At 48.1% G+C, this 20,692-nt stretch overlaps 1 protein-coding gene across 1 annotated transcript; it reads right to left on the minus strand.

The window, feature by feature from the left end:
* Window positions 1-14,019: 14,019 nt before the first annotated feature.
* LOC142029339 (lymphocyte antigen 6E) lies at window positions 14,020-20,366 on the minus strand. Its single transcript, XM_075024068.1, has 3 exons — window positions 20,207-20,366; window positions 15,982-16,101; window positions 14,020-14,843 (listed from the first exon to the last, which is right to left on the minus strand). Exons 1-3 carry the CDS (start codon window positions 20,256-20,258, stop codon window positions 14,635-14,637), a joined length of 381 nt encoding a protein of 126 aa, XP_074880169.1. The 5' UTR covers window positions 20,259-20,366; the 3' UTR covers window positions 14,020-14,634.
* Between the last annotated feature and the right edge of the window lie 326 nt (window positions 20,367-20,692).

Here is a 20,692-nt window from a genome sequence, read left to right on the forward strand (position 1 = left end):
CATGTTACTAAATCCTCCTACAATGTGTGATGAGCAAGTTTGATTGTGGAATTGCAAAAAACGGTAAGGAGCCTTTCTGTGGTTATGCCAGATGCCTCCCAACACCCACTTTTAATGAGGAAAGAAAGGAGGGAAAGCTGAAACAAAGATGATCTTGGAGATATTCCCACCACCTTTGTTATCTATAGCACAATCTTTATTAAGGGAACTTTATTCAGGGTTAGCATCACTCAAATTCTTGAAATGTTAAAAGGTCTCCTGCTATTCCCAGATAAACAACCCAGTCATCGCCTCTCCAAATCTAGAGCTTCAGTGGTCTCATCATTTTAGCCAGCCCTGCCTCATACACAAACAACACTTCTGGGTGATCCACACCCTCAGGAATTCAGACCCATTGTTTTCACAGTTGCCTCCATAATACAGTCATTATGTTGATTATGAAAGTTTAGCAGTTATTTCCAGCCCAAAATTATCTAGGGGAAGGCATTTTGGTATATTCTTGGTTTGGCATTCCTCATGTTCAGCAAAGGATTTTATAATCCTATTAAGAGAGGGAAAATATGCTGATCATGTTTGCTTTGTTCTTAGGAAAAAAAAAAAGTAAACATGGAAAGGGGTGTGGTTTTTGGTTTCTGGTATTAAGTGGCCTCAAACAATGTGTGTTAGATGATTGGTTTCACATGCACATCTGAAATGTGATCTTCATCACATTATAAGATTTTGGATAGAAGAATATATGACAACACCCTGCTTAAATCCTGTGCCCTCCTTCAGTTTGGAGGGTTGTTTTTTGGGGGGGTGACAACATGCCTTGCTTGTTTATAGTTTCAGTTGATCTTATCTGAGTCTTTAAGCATCGCCTGAAATGTTTCCTTTTTTATGCACACCCTATGCTATTGCCTTGCAGTGTTGGCAAGTCACCAAAGAAATAACAAGAATTAATAAGAACATCCAAACAGTGTTTTGTTGAACTACTTTTATTCTTCCGTGGGTAATCACAGCCTATTGTATTGGGGGCTTTCCATTAACTACAGAGAAAAAAAAAAAAAACAAAACCAAAACAAACAAAAGATACAAGCTGTATAAGTCAGTCTCAACAACCCACAAGATGGATTTGAAAAAAAAAAAAAAAAAGACATTTTTTAGTGTACGTCTTCAAAGGCAAACTAGTACAAGAACTCCCTGCATTTTGGAGGAATTTGTTATCATAGATAAAAGTTCAGAGTCAAATGTTTATTTCCAGCCAGAGAAACCTGTGTCAAACCCCTTTCCTGTCCTAGCCAGCCAGCTGAGAGTCTCTGGGTGGAGGCATCTTCATCTGATGCGAGAGTCCTGCAACAGTTGCATCCATGCTGGAAATAGTCTCCAAATCCCATAACCTCCCAGTAGACTGGCTCATGTGCCTAATTACCAGGCTGAGGAGGTGCCACTGGGAAGCCCTAAGATATGCCCATGCACCTCCAGTGCAGTTTCAGGGACCGTAGGCTGTGTATGTGTTTAGAGAAGTGCAGGCACTGGTTTCCATTGAGAGCCTTCTTGACTTGACCATTTTAAACTCTCCATTTTCTTGATTCTAATCAGCTCTTTATATTTCTCCTAGGAATCCCACAGCTTTCCAGAGCAGACCGATGTATGAGCAAAAGCTATGATTGGATCGAAAGGTAGATGTGGAAGGGTGCTGACATGACGACATCGTACACTAGGGCTAATCTTTTGCTGCACACCTACAAGTAGGTTAAACCCAAAAGCACTCCTGTAAGATGAGTAAATATTGTTATCTCAGAATCAGGTATAAGGAAGCTGAGATGCAGAAAGGTTAATTAGGCTCATGAAGCAAGGTAGTAGCAACTCCAGAAATAGAGCCAGCACTGTATTCCACATGGTTTAACCACTAGTTAATGCTCCTTTTTCATCAGTGCTCTCCTGTTATTTTTGTGCAACCCTGACAGGAGGTGCACAAGTTACTAGAAGCAACAGGAGTGAGCGCTGGCCTGAAAGCCACATACTTAAGAGGTTTATTCTAATGATTGGCTAGCTGACCTTGGAAAATTAACCTCAGTTTCCCCATTGTAGATTTTAAGTTAGTGCCTGTTGTAGGGTTGATCATAACTACAATATAAGCTCTGCATTAGAAAAGCTAAAGAGGAGATTTGTTCAAACAATTCAGTTTTCTCCTAGTAGCTTCAAAATAGTGTCAATGATGAAAGCCACTTAAGGAAGCCAGCGTTCGTCTAATCATTAAACCTGCTCCTGTGCAGAGTGCCAGGGATTAAATTACCATGAACTTCAGCTCTGACACATCATGTCCCCCACCTATCTCTCGTAGAAACCATAATTGTCCAGAGATGAGAGCTACTTCGCACCTAAGAGAGGCATTAAACAGATATCTCCTCCATTTCTTGTATTGATGAGGAGCATCTTTAAAAGTTAAAGAGAAACCTGGAAAAGCAAAGTAAAACATAAACAGTGCCAAGCCTGAATCTGGCCTATCCGTATGAATAATGCATCAGGAATCCAACCCTGCAGCTCTCTTAGAGCCATTTTCACTCAGGCATCACTCATTAGCTCATTAGTCACAGCAGCCTTATTCTTACTAATTGATTTTACTACAATTCCCTACAATGTATGGCCAAGATCCAGCATGTCTCTGCCTGGCTTTAAAATCATTATATTGGCACAGGTTTGGAAGACGCTTCAGCCCTCTCTCAAGCCTATTGAGCACGTAAATGTTGGGTGATTCCGGGAACCAAGTTGTTTGAAGGTCGCCTTGGGGAATCAATCCGACAAGTTGTAGGCTCAAAGCACCCTGCTGAGCAGAGTTGTGACTTTCACACCTGGTAGCATGTCAGTCTGCTATAGATTGGAGCTGAAGATGGGTATAGAAAGCTTGGTAGCTCTCTCCATGCTGGTTTCCACCTTTGTACTGGGCTGGGACATGAGGGATACTGATTACTGCAGGACCTGGGACAAACAGATCAGACCAGACCGCAAGTACACCTCACTACAGCTATCCCCTCTGCCCCAGGCATGTGTTGTATGCTGTGCCTGAGAATTAGTGATGCTTTGTATATTCACCACGACAGAAACGTAGGGAACAAACAAGAATGTAGGGAACAAGATGATTTATTTTTATAAGGAGTCTTGTTCCCTGTATGTAATGATTCACCTGCCTTTTTTTTTTTTTCCCTTTAAAATCAGTGCAGGCACCTCTTATCTCTAGGCTATTATTTCAACTAACCTCTGTGTAGCACTTAACTCTTTCTGGGTGGGACCTTCATATTTATCACTTGCCTGCCCAGTGGCCAGCACATGGATACAGCAGTCCTATGGGGGAATCCTATGGGAGTTAATAACTACTAAGGTACGTTCTCCCTTTCTGTTCATAACGTGCATAGAAAGGATTGATCATATATTTATAACTAGTGGGAATTTGTCTTCCTTCCTTATCAAATTTTTCTAGTTTCCTTTTTTCTTTTTGCTTTCAAGCCGGTAACTTTTCCCTTCCCATCAACCCTGACTGAGGCAGTAATCACTTGTTTTGAGATTATTTGCTCCATCCAGCTTTCCAAGGCATCATTAACAATGCAATAATGTAAATCACTTGCTCAGCTTAGCTGTCACCTGCTTTAATTATCTCCTATGTTCCTTCAAGATTTAATCCAATGAACAAGAGATACTTTCCCATCTGAGTCACTTCTCATTGACCCAGAAGGGAAGAACAAGGACAACGCATGTAAAACAGTAAATGACCTGACTGAAAGGAAGCAGCTTTGCCTCCAGGCCCTTTTCATCTCCCTCTAATACTGCAGTGTTTGGCATTGAAGCTGGAAATATCCACATGTGTTTAGCTGAGGACTGGTAGGAGTGTCTTCTCAGGTTCAGTCCGCCCACACCAGTAGAAAACCTGAGTGTCTTGAAGATATCTCCACCGCCAAGGTGATAGGCTCAGCCTATCTCCTACCAGCTGCAAGAAACATCCTGGGGTTGACCTCCAGATGCTTGAAGATTTCAGGAAGATGCTTCTGACCCAAAAGCTTCTGGCTCCCAGAGCATTTCTTCCTGGTAGAAGTGAGGGAAGCAGCCCTGTGGTGATGTTTCCCAGCCAGGTGAGCAGTTCAGCTTGTCTGACGGTCCTGGCAAATGGGCAAAGGAAGGTCCATGGGAGACAAGATCTGTCACAAAGCAGAGGAGCACAAACACCCTCAGCCGCAGCAGCAGCAGCAGAATTCACACAAATCACAAAACGGCTGAGCCTGGCACAACCTCTGGAGGTTGTCTAGCCCAACCCCTCTGCTCAAAGTAGAGTCACTACAGCAGGTTTCCCAGGGCTGTGTCCAGTTGGGTTTGAATATCACCAAAGATGGAAAGTCCATGATCTCTCTGGACAGACTTTCCCAGCATTCAACCATACTTACAGTAAAGAAGGATTTTTCTCATGTTTAAATGGAATTTTCTGCCTTTCAGTTTGTGCCCATTGCCTCTTGTCCTGGCACTGAGCACCACTGAAAAGAGCCTGGCTCCATCCTCTTTGCACCCTCCCTTCAGATCTTCACAGACTTTGATAAGATCCCCCCCAAACCTTCTGTTTTCCAGACTGAAAAGTCCCAGATCTCTCAGCCTCTCCTAATAGGAGAAATGCTCCAGCCCCTTCATCATCTTCGTGGCCCTTCGTTGGACTCTCTCCAGTATGTCCATGTATCTCCTGTGCTAGGGAGCCCAGAACTGGACACAGGACTCCAGGTGTGGTCTCACAAGATCTGAAAAGGGGGGAAAGATCATCTCCCTTGACCTGCTGGCAATGCTCTACCTAACTCAGCCCAGAAGGCTGGTGGCCACCTTTACCTCCAAGGAAAATTGCTGATTCATGTGCAACTTGGTGTCCACTGTGACCCTCAGTTCCTTCTCTGCAAAGCTGCTTTTGATAGCATATGTCCATACATTCTGTATGGTTTGCTTAAATATTTTTTATGCTTTTAATATTTTGCACCTGCTATGAAAACTGGTTTGCTGCTGGATAACTTTAAAAGTGGGATTTGATAAATGATTATAAGAAATCATATACAAACATTATGATTGAAACAATAGACAAAAGTGTAGCCAGGGGATTAGCTAGTAGAGGTAATTACAAAAGTGTAGTCAAGTGATTAACTAGTAATTACTCATAAGTTTTGCAGTTCTTTGCTCTTATGACTAGATGTCCCTGTATGCTAGATGGGAACAATGTTAAAACTGACCACATATGATTGAAACCGCGTTAAGCTTCAAGATCAAAGAACAAGGACAAAAACAAAGACTTCAAGGACAGCCAATAATCTCAAATGGGTCGGTGGTTGTAAAAGCAGCCCTTCAGCTCAAATGAATTCTTCATTGCGCATGATCGGATGTAGGCAGTACTATGATAATCAGTTATAATAATTTTATGTATATGTATACTTATCTGATTAATATGTAATTAGTTACCCTATACAACCTGTTTGTGCTGAAGCTGTGGCATGCACATGAGATGGAATTATCCCCTGTGCATCCAGCACTGCAATAAAGAATGCCTGCTTTCTAAAACTCCAAAATGAGTCTTAGAGAGTTTCTTCGATCAGCTTTTTGGTATCACTTTCTATCCTAATCAGCTCACAGTCTGTCCTGGTGCCAGGGGTTATTCCTCCCCAGATGCAAGACTTTGTGTTTCCATTTGCTGAATTTCCTGGGGTTCCCACTGTTCATTTTTCCAACCTGTTCAAGTCCCTCTGAATGGCAGCACATCCATTTGGTGCACCAGCCACTCCTCCTAGTTTTGTATCACCTGCAAACTTGCTGAAAGAGAGCTCTGCCACATCATCAAGGTCATTCTTGAAGATGATGAACAGTATTGACCCCAACATTGAATCCTGTGGTACCCCACTAGTGACTTGCCTCCAACTGGACTTTGTGTCACTGATCACAAGCCTCTGGACCCAGTTGGTCCACCAGTTTTCAGTCCACCTCACTGTCCGCTTATCTAACCCATACTTGTCAGCTCATCAAGGAGGATGTTGTGGGAGACAGTGTTGAAAGTCTTAATAGGGTAGAGATAAACAGCATCCACTTCTCTCACATCATCCACCAAGCCAGTCACTTCAGCGTTGAAGGCCATCAGGCTGCTGAGGCATAGTTTCCCCTTTGTGAATCCATCCTGACTCCAGGGTTATGATGCTGCTTTTTGTCTTTTTCCCCACTCTCAGGATCTTGAACTCCACCACCTCATGGTCACCGCAGCCAAGGCTGCCCCCAACTTTCACATCCCCAACAAGTTCTTCCTTGTTTGCAAGTATGAGGTCCATAAGAGTACCTCTCTATGTTGGTTCCTCGGTCACCTGGGTCGGGAAGTTGTGACCAGTGCAGTCCAGAAACCTTCTGGATTGCTACTGCCCTGCTGTGTCGCTCCTCCAGCAGATATTGGGGTGGTGAAAGCCCTCCAAGAGGCCAGGACTTGTGAACGTGAGGCTTGTTCCAGTTGTCTGAAGAAGGCCTCATGTACTTCTTCCTGCTCAGGTGGTCCGTATCAGACACCCGCTACAACATCACCTATGCTGATCTGCCTGCTCATCCTGACCCATAAGCTCGCAGCTGACTCATCACCCATCTCTAGGCAGAGCTCCACGTGCTTCAGCTGCTCTTCACGTACAAAGCAACTCCTCTTCCTCACCTTTCTGGCCTGCCTTTCCTAAACAGTCTGTATCCAGCCGTGGCAGCACTCAATTATGTGAGCTAGCCCACCATGTCTCTGGGAGCCCAAGCTCTCGTGTGGTTTGGCCAGGGACTCGACCACAGGCAATAAGAGGAATTACGAGAAAGTTGGGTTTGTTCAGTCTGGAAAACAGGCCAAGAAGAGAGGGCTCAGGGGGTCTAACAGCATCTGACATAAAAAAGGGTCAAAGAGAAAGCTGAGCTGGACTCTCCTTGAGGATGCCCATTGACCAAAAGTTGCAGGAAGAGGAATTCTGGTCAGATATAACAAAAAATATTTCTCTGTGTGAGTGTTCAAAAACTGGAACGGGAGACCAGAAAGGCTGTGGTGTCTCCATGCTTGGGATATAGTGACGAGAAGCTAATACACTTCTTCCTCATCTCCAGGCTCCAGATGAACTTCCTTCAGCATCATGTCCCTTAGTAGAAGGGGCTTGTGGTCCCGATATGTCAACACCCATCCCGGGACATACTACTGAGATTGTGCGGGCAGATCTGGGGCCTGCCACTGCCACCTTCCGACAAGAGAAGAAAATGCAAACAGCTGGTCCCAGCCCATTTGCCAAGGAAGGAAAGGAGGAATTTTTAGGATTATTTTGGTAGGTTTTAATTTTCACTGTTTCCAAAATTCGGGTTTCATAATCATTTGGTTCCAACCAGCTTTAGGATGAGATATCTCCATGTGAAGATAAAAAAAGGGAGAAAAATTCTGTCTATCTAAGTTGCCTTGAACAAATCATGAGATGAATTCCAACTTGAGTAGCTACACCTTGCCCTTACAAAGGACCTGAGCACTGCAAAGCAGTCACATACAAGGTGCCACCATCCCATATCTATTCAGTGTTTGTATTTGCTTTTTGTCATTTTTCCTCTAATAGTTTGGATCGTGATACTAAATGGGTGCTGTTCCTGGAACCAGCAGGTTTAAGGGGTCTGAGCTCAGGAAGGGGTCCTGGTGCAAAACTCAGATTCTGGTGCGAGAATGGGCGACTGCATCCCCGCAATTTTAGGAATGAGAAGACAGAATCGGAGCCAAGAGCACCTGGCACTCAGGGACAACAACGTGACATTGCTCTCGTTGATGCGGGCATGACAAGAATCTGTGTGAAATACAGTACACCCAGTTGTTTGCGTTAATTGGCACGGAGAAGGAGAGCCAGGCATGCTACTCACACCTCTTCCCCCATGGGTTTGATGCTGGATGTGTTACATTTTAGTCGTGCTAGCTTAACTCCTTCTACACAGAGGACGAGAGTTATTAACTTAATGGCAGCTCGCATGGCCAAGCGTCCCTGTGTCATGCCAAACCCAAGGAGACCAAGGTACATTGTGCATCGTTTTAAATCTCTTTTCCTTGGAAGATGATAAGCATGAAGATTGGAACATGTTTCCACAGCCACGCAAAGCACCTCCCATCTTTCCAGCCTCCTCCCATCTCGGCTGCTGCCCAGGTCAGCATTGCAGACCGGAGGTGCCATCTTCCCCCTTGCTCCCCATGGCCTCTCATGTAGACCTCAACACCCATGGACTGGGGAGGAAAGGAACCAGTAGGAAAGAAAGTGGAGAGGGTTAGCACCAGCAGGAAGATGGAGCTCTTGATTCAGTCTTTTTTTTTTTCTTCCTGTAGCTCCATTCAAATTTTCACTTGCAAACTATCTGCCTACACACTTTTCTTGACTCCTCCACGTCAAAACTAGAAAATGAATCCATTTTCTGGAGACTCCCCTCCAGCCCCAGAACTATTTCTTCCTCCAAAACCTGTGTTTGCCACAGCTAGAGTGGAGGCCTGTCCAGAGGGACAGTAAAGAGCAGGCATGGGGAGGCAGGAATTCTCCCAGTTCAGACCCATTTGCTAGGACATGGTGACTCATACCCTGAGATGATCAGCACAGCCTTGGGATGCCAGTGAAAAAACATCTGCAGAGCCAACTGAAACAGAAACACTGGCAACAGACTGTGTTGTTTAGTTTCCAGAAATACTTTCAGGTATTTGGTATTGCGACATCTCTTAGCAAGGCTCACCTGGAAATACGGACCTTAATGAAGGAAGCAGTTCTACTAGCTCTGTGTCAAAACATTAGTGATGTACCCTTTTAAATTTGGGGCAATGGCACCATTTCCCTGAATTTTCTGAACACCTGAAATGTGGGAAAGCACATCCTGGGCTTGTCTAAAGACAGGCAGGTCCCCATGGAGCAGCAGGAGCCGGGGACATGGGCAGCAATGTGAGAAGAAAGGACGGGAACACCAGGCAGGAGCGAGGTGCAGCCTCTTGGGGGTGGGTTTCTTCTGCTGTGCAATGCCCTCCACTCCCCAAAATACTCCCTGTCACCACTAGTGCCCTCCCATCCCCAAAAACACTTATAAGTGACACTGAAAAATAGGCATTGCAAGGAGGGAGAGCAGTGAAGACCCTTTCCCAGGAAGGAGACAGTCCAGACTGAGGTTATCCAGAGAAAAGGAAAGATTTTTTATGTCTTTGTTTCACACAGCCTGTGGCTGTTCCTAAGAAACTCCTGAGAGCCCATCACTGTTATTTTGCATTTGTCTTACATTCCCCAGGGAACATAATCTTCTCCCACGGGATCCAACTGGGCTCCCCAAAATAACAAAGCTTTAAACAAAAATTAGAATGACACATCTTTGCAAAGCGGCGTGAATGCTCCCCAGCTCAGGAGAGCGGGAGGGAGTCTCCAGAGCAACCAGCCCCATGTCTGTGTGTCCGTGTGTGCGTCTGTCCGCAGGCAGGAGCAGGGCCAGAAGCAGCCCCTGCAGAACTGGAGCCCCAGGGAGCTCGGGAAGAGGAGCAGCTGCCCACAGACACCCACACAGGGACCATTATGCGCCCAAAATAGCCGCCCTTTCCAACAAGAAAGAACGCAGGCTCAAAGGACAAATCCCATCTCCATTCCCAGTAGGGTCACGGGCAAGTCAATGATATTTATGAGCATGGCTATTGAAGGCCAAGACAATCCCTGTTCTTTACCCATCACCAGGAAGAGATTCCAATGGCCTTGAGATGGCATGTATGGATTTATCCCTCCCTATAGTCTATAGGCTCAGCCTCATGTCCGTCCTCCTTTTGACCAGCCTGCAACCCCCAGCCCTGGGCTTTGAATCCAACCCAAGCACTTTCTTTTCACATAAAGCAAGAGATAATATCCATAATATCTGCAGAACCATCCAAAAATTTTGTTCCAAGTGTACCTTTTTTATTAATTCCATATATTTTTATTCGAGTATAAGAAACAATAGGTAACGTACACTACACTTATACTTATGCTAATATATTTAAAGGAATCAATGTTTCTTTATTCTGCTTATTCTGTTACAATAAAGGTAATACACAATTACAAATCTCACATATATGTATTAGTAAAATCAACATTTCAGTGTAACTACCTCAGTGAAATGAGATCATCCAACAAAGCTGAAATAAAATGTGTCAGTATTTTTTCCGCAACACTTTATTGGCCTTATTGTATTTTCATGAAGTGTTTCAGTTTTGATGAAACGATAGGGTTTAGGCTGGGAAAAGTGTTCTCTTGGAAAACATTGGACCTGGGAAGCCTGTTAAGCCTTTCATTTCTCAATTTACGCTGTCAGAGCAAAGCTGGACAAATTAAAACGTTCAATCGGTCTCCGATGTTTCTGATTCTATGCTTTGCATGCAATTATCTGGTTAAAGGTAGCTCGCTCTTGCCTCCCTACACCGATTTCAGATTAAAGGTTCATTCCTTGACTTGCGAGATCTGGGCTTCAAAGCATCTCTACCAAGTCTAGCAAAAGCCAGTAGATGGCAGGACCGACCCAGGGCTTCGCTTCCCTGGGCACCATGGACACTCCCAAAATGCAAAATTGGGTGTGTCTATCCCGATTCCAGTTTGATAGCCTGAGACAGCAGCTTTCCAGGGGCAAAATAACTCCTCCAGGATCAAGGATGGATTCAGAGCCATCTTCATCCCAAACCGCTGAGACCCACAGCGCTTCACCGCTGAGGATGACAGCGAAAGCACAGCCCAGCTTCAGGGTGCAAAAGCATTGGGATCATAGGAGCAAGAGGCTTGTGATAGGGCCCTAAACCTCCAAGCATCCAGATGTGCACCACATCTGCCTTTCCCAGAGACAGGAGAGCATGGATGCCTATGCCTCATTCCAGCATGGAGGCACAGCCACCCCGACCAGAGTTACCAGGCTTCCCACATGGGCGGTGGGACCACAGCCTCCCTCATGGCAAATAGGGTCCCTGGGAGGCAAGGCATTTCAAATAAGCCCTAACTTGAGTAAATTAACAGCAAGCAAGGACATTCTTTGAGTGACAATGTGGATCCTTGGAGTAATGATTAAGTAACCGGCCTTATTTATTCTGGCTGTTTGTACAAGGAAGTCACATCAGGTTTGTGTTTTCCAAAAGAAGAAATTTTGCCCTTTTGCAAAAAAAGAAAAAAAAAATCTCAAAACCGGTTGGAAGAACTTTGTTCATTTTTAAGTCCTCCTTTTCAGCAAACAGCAAACCAAGTGAACCTGGGTGGAAAGGGCTGGTGCCGCAGTAAGCTTTGAGCACGTACGTACAGACAATACACAAAAATGAGAGCCCTTGCGACACTGGCATAGTGGTAGACAGCAGCAGCTGCCGTTGAAATACAGCCATTTCCAGGGTGGAAGCACAGAAACCATTTTCTCATTAGCACGCTCCAAAAAGGGCAGGTATTTGACTTAAGCTTTTCTTATTTTCCAGTGAAAACTGTTCCGGGATATTTTATGCGGAGCAAAGCTGCCTCCCCTCGTAACCTCTCGCCTTGTCAGAAAAGGTGAAGATCTGAGTTTTCTGCTGAGATTTCGATCTCTAATTCCACAGTCCAGGTAAACACGTTCAAAGCAGTTAAAGGCTGTCCCACCATGGTCCTCAAGTTCCAAAGCAGGCGTGTGGTTTCACAAGCCACTAGTTTTAATACTTTGTAAATGCTGGGTTCTTGCTATTTATTTTCTTCTTATTATTAATGTTTTTAATTACTACAGCTGCACATTTTCAGGCCTTTCACTCCTGGGCTTTATGACAGCTGAGGTTCACATGATTTCTGGTGCTGGGGATTTGGGGGCAAAAAAAAAATAATCTATAGTAGGACCAGAAATTGTGAGAGTTGGCAGAACTGATCATATGATGCTTGGGATTAAACTGTTGAATAACATCTCTTGCATTTGACAAGTTGTCACACCCCCTCTCTCTCGCAAATATACATATATCTATCAAAGAGATCTTTGCCACGTGTTCAAAAGGAAAAACTGCAAATATCTCTTCTTCCATATACTAAGTGTACAGGAATATAGCACATGAGGAGGACAGAAAGGCAAAAAGAGAGTGAAGCGAAAAAAAAAAATCTCCATATGCAATCTATTCATTATCTATAGGCTCAAGAACACGTGTGAAGTGACCTTCAGATCTGTCCCCTGGCAGTACCGTTAATATAACTTGCTATTTGTATAGGGTAAGTAGCCTGCCGAATGCTCTCCCTGCCAGCCCTCGCTCCCTTGCATAACCGAGCCCTTGGCATGAGCAAACTCCGAAATGCCGCGATAGGAAGGAGGTGGCCACTGCAGGAGGCAACCCGGTCTCGTAACCCTGCTCGTAGCTTCAGCCCATGGGGTTGTCCAGCGTGGCATCCTCAAGAGCCTCGGAAAGGCATGAACAGGCATTAGGACACAGCTGTGCTGATGGCTTTTAAGTTTAGCTCTTTGCTCACAGCAGAGGTGGTGTGAGGGTAATTTGAGTCCAAAACCGAGATACCTTTTACCAGGTGGCTAGAAAAGAGTTACAGCCCCATTACTTGCAAGGTAGAGTACTCTGGGTGCTGCCTCCATCTCACTACAGCATCTACTCACAGCAAGTGGCGAGGAACAAATTAACCCTACAAACGAGGTTTCTAAACCTCTTGGGAGGAAGGCTCAGGCACAGGGAAGCTGGGGAATATTTACCCCATTTCTAGCAATTTTTTCCCCAGTTTTCCCTGTGCTATCTATGCATAGCAGAGGTGTGGCGCACCTCGAGCCCTGTGGTCCCAGCAGGTCCCAGCAGGTGAGGGAGGATGCATTAACCAGAGGAAGGCACATCTGAGGACCAAGGAGACAAGCAACGCGTTCTTACCAAACTCATCACCTAATTGCAGGTCACGTCACGATGACCAGTCCCTCCTGTTGCAAAGGTTGTCATTAGCATGTGTCATTTTAATTAAAAGACAGGGAGAAGGCGGAGGAAAAAACATGTAACCACTTTTGTTGCAAATATTTCTATACATCTGCACACCATCTTTCAAAAGAAGCCGTTTCACGCTTATTTAAGTGGGACAGAGGTATAAATGAACAGTGTGTGCAGCTTGAGAGGCTTTTGGTTGGTTTTTTGACACAAAACAGGAGAACCACATACAAGGAGGGCATGGTTAAAGAGTGCCAATACTACACCTGATTTTTGCTGCTAAAAGAGAAGAAAAGCCCACTGCACCTCTGATCAATCAGTGGAAGCGACAGCAAGATTTCACCTGACAGTTTAAGGCTCAATTTTGGCTTGTTCTGTCTAGCAGGTCCACAGGTTGGCAAAGCAGGTAGGAAACCAGCACAAACGCAGAGATGGCAGGAGGACCCAACAACTCCCATGGGATGGCTGAGAACTTCCAGAAGCAACACTGCCGAAAGACCTGGGAAGATCCTGGGATCTGTGGGAGAGCAGGAGTGGCAGGTTTGGTGGTGAAGTCACCTTTCTGCAGTCCACGTGCACCACGAGCCAGGGATTGCAGGTTGAACCTACAGATCTGAGTACTGATATCTTTGCCTCTGACTTCACTAAATTTTGCAAACGGACCTGTTGCCCTGGATTATTTAGGTATCGATGTTATGGTGTATCACCATCACAAGTCCAAAGTAGGGAAATCGAGGCACCGAGTCTTTGTAACATGCAGGCTAATTTTTAGAGGTCCTGTTCCCAGTGCGCTTGCTCCATTAGGAGTAATGGGGTTGACTCAAGACCCCAATAACTGGCATTTTTCACTAAAATGCACCTGGAAAAGGCGATTTCCGAGAGAGGTGAAACAAGGTGGCCCAGGGGTGTTTATTAGAAAGGACAGCAACAGGGAGGAGATGGACTTGCCGCTCAGAGGTGAGCTGGAAGGAATGCTGAGATGAAGGACTCAAAAGCCGCTTGAGAGGGTAAGAGGCCCTCGTGCCAGGCATAGTATTTGGGTTTTCCATAACAGCCGTTTCTAATCTCTCTGTCTGGAGCAAGGAAACACACACAGCACACGTCCCATCTCAGGTAACAACAGGAGCATGTTTATTCAGGTCTGGCACTTACAGAGCTCGGAAGGACAAGGTACATGTCATTTGTTTTCCAGAAAAGTCAGCCCAGGATCAGAAGAAACGAAACGGGTTTATAAAAAGAGACTGCAGCTGCAAGGGGCTGGGAATGTGTCTCCCTTCGGGTCATGCATTCCCGATGCCCGGGCCACCCATGTGCTGGAGCACGCCGGTGCCAGGCACCTCCACGGAGGTGAGAGGCAGGAACGTCTGAACGCTTGACCGGGTGGTGTCTGGGATTAATCGGTTCTCGGCGAGTCCCAGCCTTGTTTTAACCAACCTTAGAAACGAGGGGGGGGGTATTAGGTATAAAAGCAGAAACCCTTCCAAAACGATCCACCTTTGCCAAGGAGGTGTGAGAGTGCAATGGGGTATGTCCACAGAAGGAGGAGAACAGCTTGGCCAAACTGCCCAGGTCTCCGATGCTGGAAGAGCATAAAGTCTGGGAAATAACCATCTTGGAAGCCTGCTGAGAAGTAGAGGATCTCCTTGCAGACAGCGACAGAGAAGATATTGGCTAATGAGACCCGCGACGGCCCGTGGAAGACGGCTCTTCCTCGGCCAGCCCCATCACTCGCGAGCCCTGAGGACATAGATGAAGCTAACAAGGACCCCCAAGGCCAGGACCGCGTAGCTGGCTTTCACGCTGCTGGAACCGCTGATGTTGCAGAGGAAGGTGTCGCAGCAGTAAACGGAGGCAGCCGCTATGCCGAGGTTAATCCCAGCGCTGGGGCAAATGGGAGAGCATCCTTTGGAGATGGACTGGCCAGACTTGCTGCCTGAATTTAGGTTGGGGCAGGGGGGGGAAAGGAAGAAAAGCAAAAAGAGACAGGTTTAGAATGTTTCTCAGCTTTCTGATCACCTGTTCTGCAAAGGAAATAACAGCACTGAAATAGCCGAAGAGTCACAGGTGGCACGGAGAGGATGAAGTGCTTCTCGGCATCAGGCTGCAGCAGCAATCTCAGCCAGCCCACACGTTTCAAGGAACACCCGTGATAACCTCCCACACAGACCCTACAGACCAAGCAACACCCCAGGGACACCCCTTCCACGCTGTCGGCCAAAGTCTGGCCGCAACGGCTCCCGTGAAGAATCTCAAAAATCCCACTCGAGCATGACCCTGGGGCTCCTCAAGCGAGACAGAGAGCGTGGGGCACAGGGAGCACCACGGGAAGCGCTTGTGAGCAAAGTCTGCGTTTCAAGCATCGGCCGCGAGAGAGGCACAGCGCACATTTAGCAGCAGGAAATAGGAAACCATTAGCAGGTTTATAAAAGCTCCCAGCCTCCGTTTGTGCACGCACGACCCGCCCACATCGTGGACCCTGCAACTCCGGGCGTGCAACAGCCCTCCCTCCTGCAAGGGAGAGCAAGGCAAGCCAGGCTGGGCTCTGCAATGACACCAGGAGACCTGCCAGAGCAGCCTGCTTCCCTAAAAACAGCAGCTGGGAAGCACAGAACCCCCCCCCATCCCCGACCTTTCCTGGCACTTAGGGAGGAAACCCGCAAATCTCCCTTCCTGGCAACCCCACCTCGTCCACGGAGAGCGAAGAAGCAAAGGTGGGACTCGGGGATGAACAGCCTGACCACAGGGCAAAAGCAGGAAAGGCAACCCCGGGGCTTCCTACAGAGGAAGCCTGCAGCATCCTCCACACTTTCACTTATTCATCAGCAAACCTCCCCGCCCCCACCCCCAAATTCCCCTCGGACTCCCGGCATCGGTGCAGGCACGTGGGCTTTAACGTGACTCCATCTGGCAGCACGTCCCTCGTAAAAATTCCCTCGCGATGGTCCGGCTCTCAGCTGCGAAGCAGAACTTTCCCCTTTTTCCAGCCGAAGGAAGGAAAGCCTTCCTGCCGCTCGGCAGGTGACCCAGGAGAGCAGCCAAGAGGGGCAGAGGAAGGTCCTGTCACCACTCACCGATTCCCACTCCGACATACGTCGTCACGCAGTGGTTTTCGTTCTCCCCGCACTTGACAGGCGTCAGGCAGGCCCAGTTGGAGGATGCATCCGAGCACGAAAAGCAGACGAGCGTGTGGGCTGCAAGGGAAAGGCACACCTCGGTTAGGAGCTGGTGGGAAGAGCTCTTCGCTTGGCCATCCCCACCTCTGACACATGGCACGCACCGCTCCTGGCCACAGCCACGCTTGCTATTTCGGCTGTATCGATCTGCGATAAGATTTTTTTTTTCCCCAAAAAAATTGAACAAGTGATGGGTTCAAGCATAAGGAATACATTTCAAGCTCTTGGAGGGATCAGCTGTCAGCTAAAGCCTCAATACAACCACAGGTCAACCTCGTACTTTATGGCATCCTCCCGTTTGCCCCAAAAGCGGGTTCAAGTTACAGCTGCCAACTTGAAACTAAACAATGGAGGCAAGTTCAGGCTCGCAACCTCGAGCCTGAGATTTGGGCTTATTCAGCTCAGCTACCGTGGACACTGATGGGAAATGGTCCAGGCGTGACCATGGGTTCGAGCCTTCTGTGACCTGCCTTTGGCAGCAGGGCACAAAGCTCAGGCTACACTTGAGCTAGCGCGTGTGGTGGAAAACGATTTCTCAGCTAGAGCAAGACCAGCGCTGCAGCAAGACCAGCAAGGATTTGCACTGTCCCACTACCCAGGGAGTCACAGCACTATGAGGGCAGCATATGCAACCAACGTTTTTAATCTGGAGCAGGGGGAGAGCAAAAAAAAGCATGCCTTCCTCCACGGCAGGTCCCCTAAAATGGTTTATCCTACCCCAGCAGGATGGACTGCACCAACTGGGTCCCCTCCCTCATCCTTCAGATCTGCCCAAGAAAGAGGAAAGATTGGAAAATAGCATTCAGTGGTGGGAAATGGTTGCAGGAACAGCCTGGACCAGTGACTCAGCAGGGACATAGGCACTTTGCAGTGGACGGATGATCTTCTCTGTATTTTACATACGAGAACATCACATCCACACTGCAACTGTTGACCTACATATGCAGACAGATGAGGTCTGTTCCCGATGTTTCACGGCCTCTGACTTTTGAGCACTCAAGAAAGCAAGCCTTTCCATGAGGTACTGCCTTTCTTTTCTGTGTTTACAGAATACAAACCAGAGTGGGGGCTGATGCAGGGTAGGAAGTGCAAGGCAGCATCATTCCTGCTCCTACATCTTTCAGCCCCACCACAAACAGATTATCCTAAGGAGGTGAAGTCGGTGAAGCCCTGGGAGAGCTTGCTGAGGCTCAGCAGTCCCTGTTATGGAGTATTTTGAAGAATAAATTGAACAAATATTGGTCAGCAGCTGTCCCACTCTGCCATGGGACTGCATGACCTCTTGAGGTTCTTCTCAATCCTGTTTCTCTCAGGAAAAAAAAAAAAAAAAGCTTTTTACAAGAAAATTGGGGAAAAAAATAACAATTGTTTCCAGAGGCATGACTTTTGAGTAGCCATGGCCAAAGCAGGGAAAGAAAACAAAAACCTAATCTCAGGGAAACAGACTAAAGCAGGTTAGTGGGCGATCCTGACTGTCACATCGGGGCGGCCAAACGACTCTGCTTTGGAGACAAAGCCAACCCCACAACCCTCTAAGCAAGAATTTCCTGGACTGTCTCATTCAGTCTCCCCATGATCCTTGCAACAAAACCGAGTTATCCGAGCATGCCAACCCAGCAGCCACAACCTACGTGCAGCACCCAGGATTACAGGGCCACCAGTTGAGTTTACAGCCCCAGGAGAGATTCATCAGTGGACCCTGCCTTGGGATCTAGGAGAAGGGGAGGAGGACAGAGCCAGCCATTGAGTCTACAGCCTGCTATTGTCCCTTGCTGAAGCCTCAGAGCATTTCCATGGCTTGGCCAAAACTCAGTCTGGAACCTCTGAGTGAAGCCCAGGTCTCTCCTGCTCCCTTTTTCCCAGCACGTTTCTGCTCTCAACTCTCAGGTGACCTGGCACAAACCCTTCTCCTTGCAACCACCCTGAGGGCAAAGTGAGGAGGCAAACTGACTCATCCCATTTCACAGGAACCTTCTGCAACCAGGAATGAAGTGGATTACAGGTTTCTTGTGTGCATTATGGCAGGACGTATGTCCCCCTATGTATTTGCTCACTATGCTGAACGCAGGAGTCGAGTGGTGCAGTCCTATTCATTCAGGCTTAGAAGTTCCAGATACAAACACCAGAGAAATATTTGTACATGCACATAAAAGTGCCTTTAGGTATGAAATTCTCTGCCACGTGACTAAATCTGTGCTCCTACCACAGCATCTCCTACCTGTCCCCATGTTTTTCTGTGTCACACCTACCTATTACCCCTTGTTTTAATATAGACAAAATCTTTCCAGGATAGGCAAGTCTCTCAACGTAGTTTAAGAGAGGAAATGCGCAGTAATAGCTAGTGCCACTTTCTGCCCCAGCAAAACAGAAAACTAAATAACCCACTGCAGAGTTAAGAGAGCAAGCAGGCGGAGTGTTTTAGACAAAAGGCACAAGAGGGGTGGCAGAATTATTTGATGCAGCTGGAGACAGAGCAAAGAGTTGGAGCTCAAGGCTACAAAAAAAGAAGAAAGAAAAAAAAAAAAAAAGCCCAAGACTGAACAATGCAAAAGGGAAGCCTCGTTTTCACCAGAAAATGCAGTGTTCTTCCACAGGAAGAATTTATGTGTTTATTTGTTTGCTGCTCGGCTCCTCGGAGGAACAAAGAGCTCCCAAAAGAGAGCCGATCATTTGGGGGAATTCCTCAGATAAGAGGCTGAAGCCATTCTTGTAAAGAGCAATGCAGGGGAAAGAAAAAAAAAAAAAAAAGCCTTTGAAAACCCGCTCTGAAGCTCAGCAGCACCGTTGAAAAATGCTGTTGCTTCGGCAGCTCTTCCATTTGGTCCCTATGCCGAACGCTCTTTCCTTTTCCATTGCTCTTAGACAAGAACCTTACACACCATATGCAAGATCTTCAGGGCACTTTGAGCAGGGGGGTAAAGCTTTTCTGCAAAAGACTCCCTGGTTTTGCTGGAAGCCTTTGGGGATAAAGCTGCCCTTTTGCCTGGCTAAGAACTTACTTTAAAGCTGAAAGGGGTTTTTTTTTGGGGGGGTGGAAGTGAAACCCCTTACTGCCTTGGCCTGGGCAGCCCATGCTCCCACCTGGAACCGAGCACATGACAGTTGGGTTCTGACGGAGACCCAACGCTTGAATTTCCAGTTGCTTCCCGGACTCCATGAGGAGGGGGGCACGGGAAGGGCAGCAAACAACTAGTTTCTTCTTACCAGTCTCCTCAGGAAACACGAAGGGCCCATGTTTCCTGAGCAGGGGCTCAGAGGGCCCAGAACTCTCCTGTTTGCTCTTTGTTTGGCTTCTCCAAGCATCGACATATGGAAACAATATGGGGTTTTGCACGGCCCCATGGAGTTTGGATAGTGAGGAATGGAGTCATTGGGAAGGCGGGGATTGCAGCCCCTGCGACTTGGACAACTTGCAGTTTAATGCCCAGCGAGAGGAAGCACGTTCTCCCCAGCTTCGGTGGCAGCCCCAAGATGCGCTCTACAGGGCATGGTCCCCTGGGGGTCACCTCCCCACACGTTGGCCACCGCAGCCTGCCCCGAAGGATGCTGGGGGGGGTGGGAAGGGGGGGGGTGCAGGAGCCAGGATCACGAGTGGCTCTGCCCAGACTTTGCTCCATCAGCCATTGCCGGGGCTGGGCTCCATCTCCCCTCCACCCTCCTTCCCCCCTCGGTTGCATCTCAGCCCATTTCGGCGCCGTTATCCCGGCTCGCTGCACCGAAAAGGGGGAGCGGAGCCGGCCCTGGCCTTTGTTCGAGCTGCAGCTGGGAAAAGCTCCAAAATATCTACATGCACAGCTGGAGATGCATACCTATACATACAGGCACGGAAGCCCTGAAGTTCCTGCTTCAAGAGGGACACTGCTGCGAGGCAGGTCTTGGAAAGACACCCCCCCACACACACACACCCCGCGCAAAATCCCAGCACGGCTCAGCTCTGTGTGTGTCCCCCCCCAGCCCCTTTCCAACCCTCACCCCCCCCGCAAACCTCCAACTTCCAGAGCCCACCCTGCAAGACGCAGCACACCCCTCCCCCCCCCCCCCCCCCAATTTGCTCCCAAACCCAGGGCTGGGGAAGGACTGGGGAGAGATGGGGGGGGGGGGCATTCCCCCACCCACCCCTTACCTCTTTCCACGCACAGCACCGCAGCCAGCACAGCGAACAGGAGAGCCTTCATGGTGGGGCCAGCGGAGATGCGCAGGGCGGCTGGCTGCGCACAAGGTTGGCGGCAGGGCCGAGCGCCGGGGGTGGGGAAAGGCCAGCGGCCCCGCCCCGCGGGCCGGCCCCTGCCCCGCACCGCCTTCCCCCACCGCCTACCCCGGCCCCGCCTGGTTTCGTTTCCCCGCTCCGGAGAGCCGGGGCCGGGGAAGGGGGTAGTCTCTGTGGCGCCTTGTGCTTGCTAGCGCTTGGCCCGCTGAGGGGGGCTTAGAGCCACCCGGGAGCAGAGCCAGCTCTCCCCCCCCCCCCGGCCCTGCCTCAAGTGCTTTTTCCATCCCCCTTTCGGGTCCTCTCTAATTTCCCTGAGGGAAGAGACGGGAGTAGGAGGGCTGCCTGCATGCCGGACGCCGCTCCTGCACAGCCTTTTCCAAGTGCAACCCCCTGCATCCACGG

Source organism: Buteo buteo, chromosome 3, assembly GCF_964188355.1.
Source record: "Buteo buteo chromosome 3, bButBut1.hap1.1, whole genome shotgun sequence".
In the NCBI taxonomy this organism is placed as follows: Eukaryota; Metazoa; Chordata; class Aves; order Accipitriformes; family Accipitridae; genus Buteo; species Buteo buteo.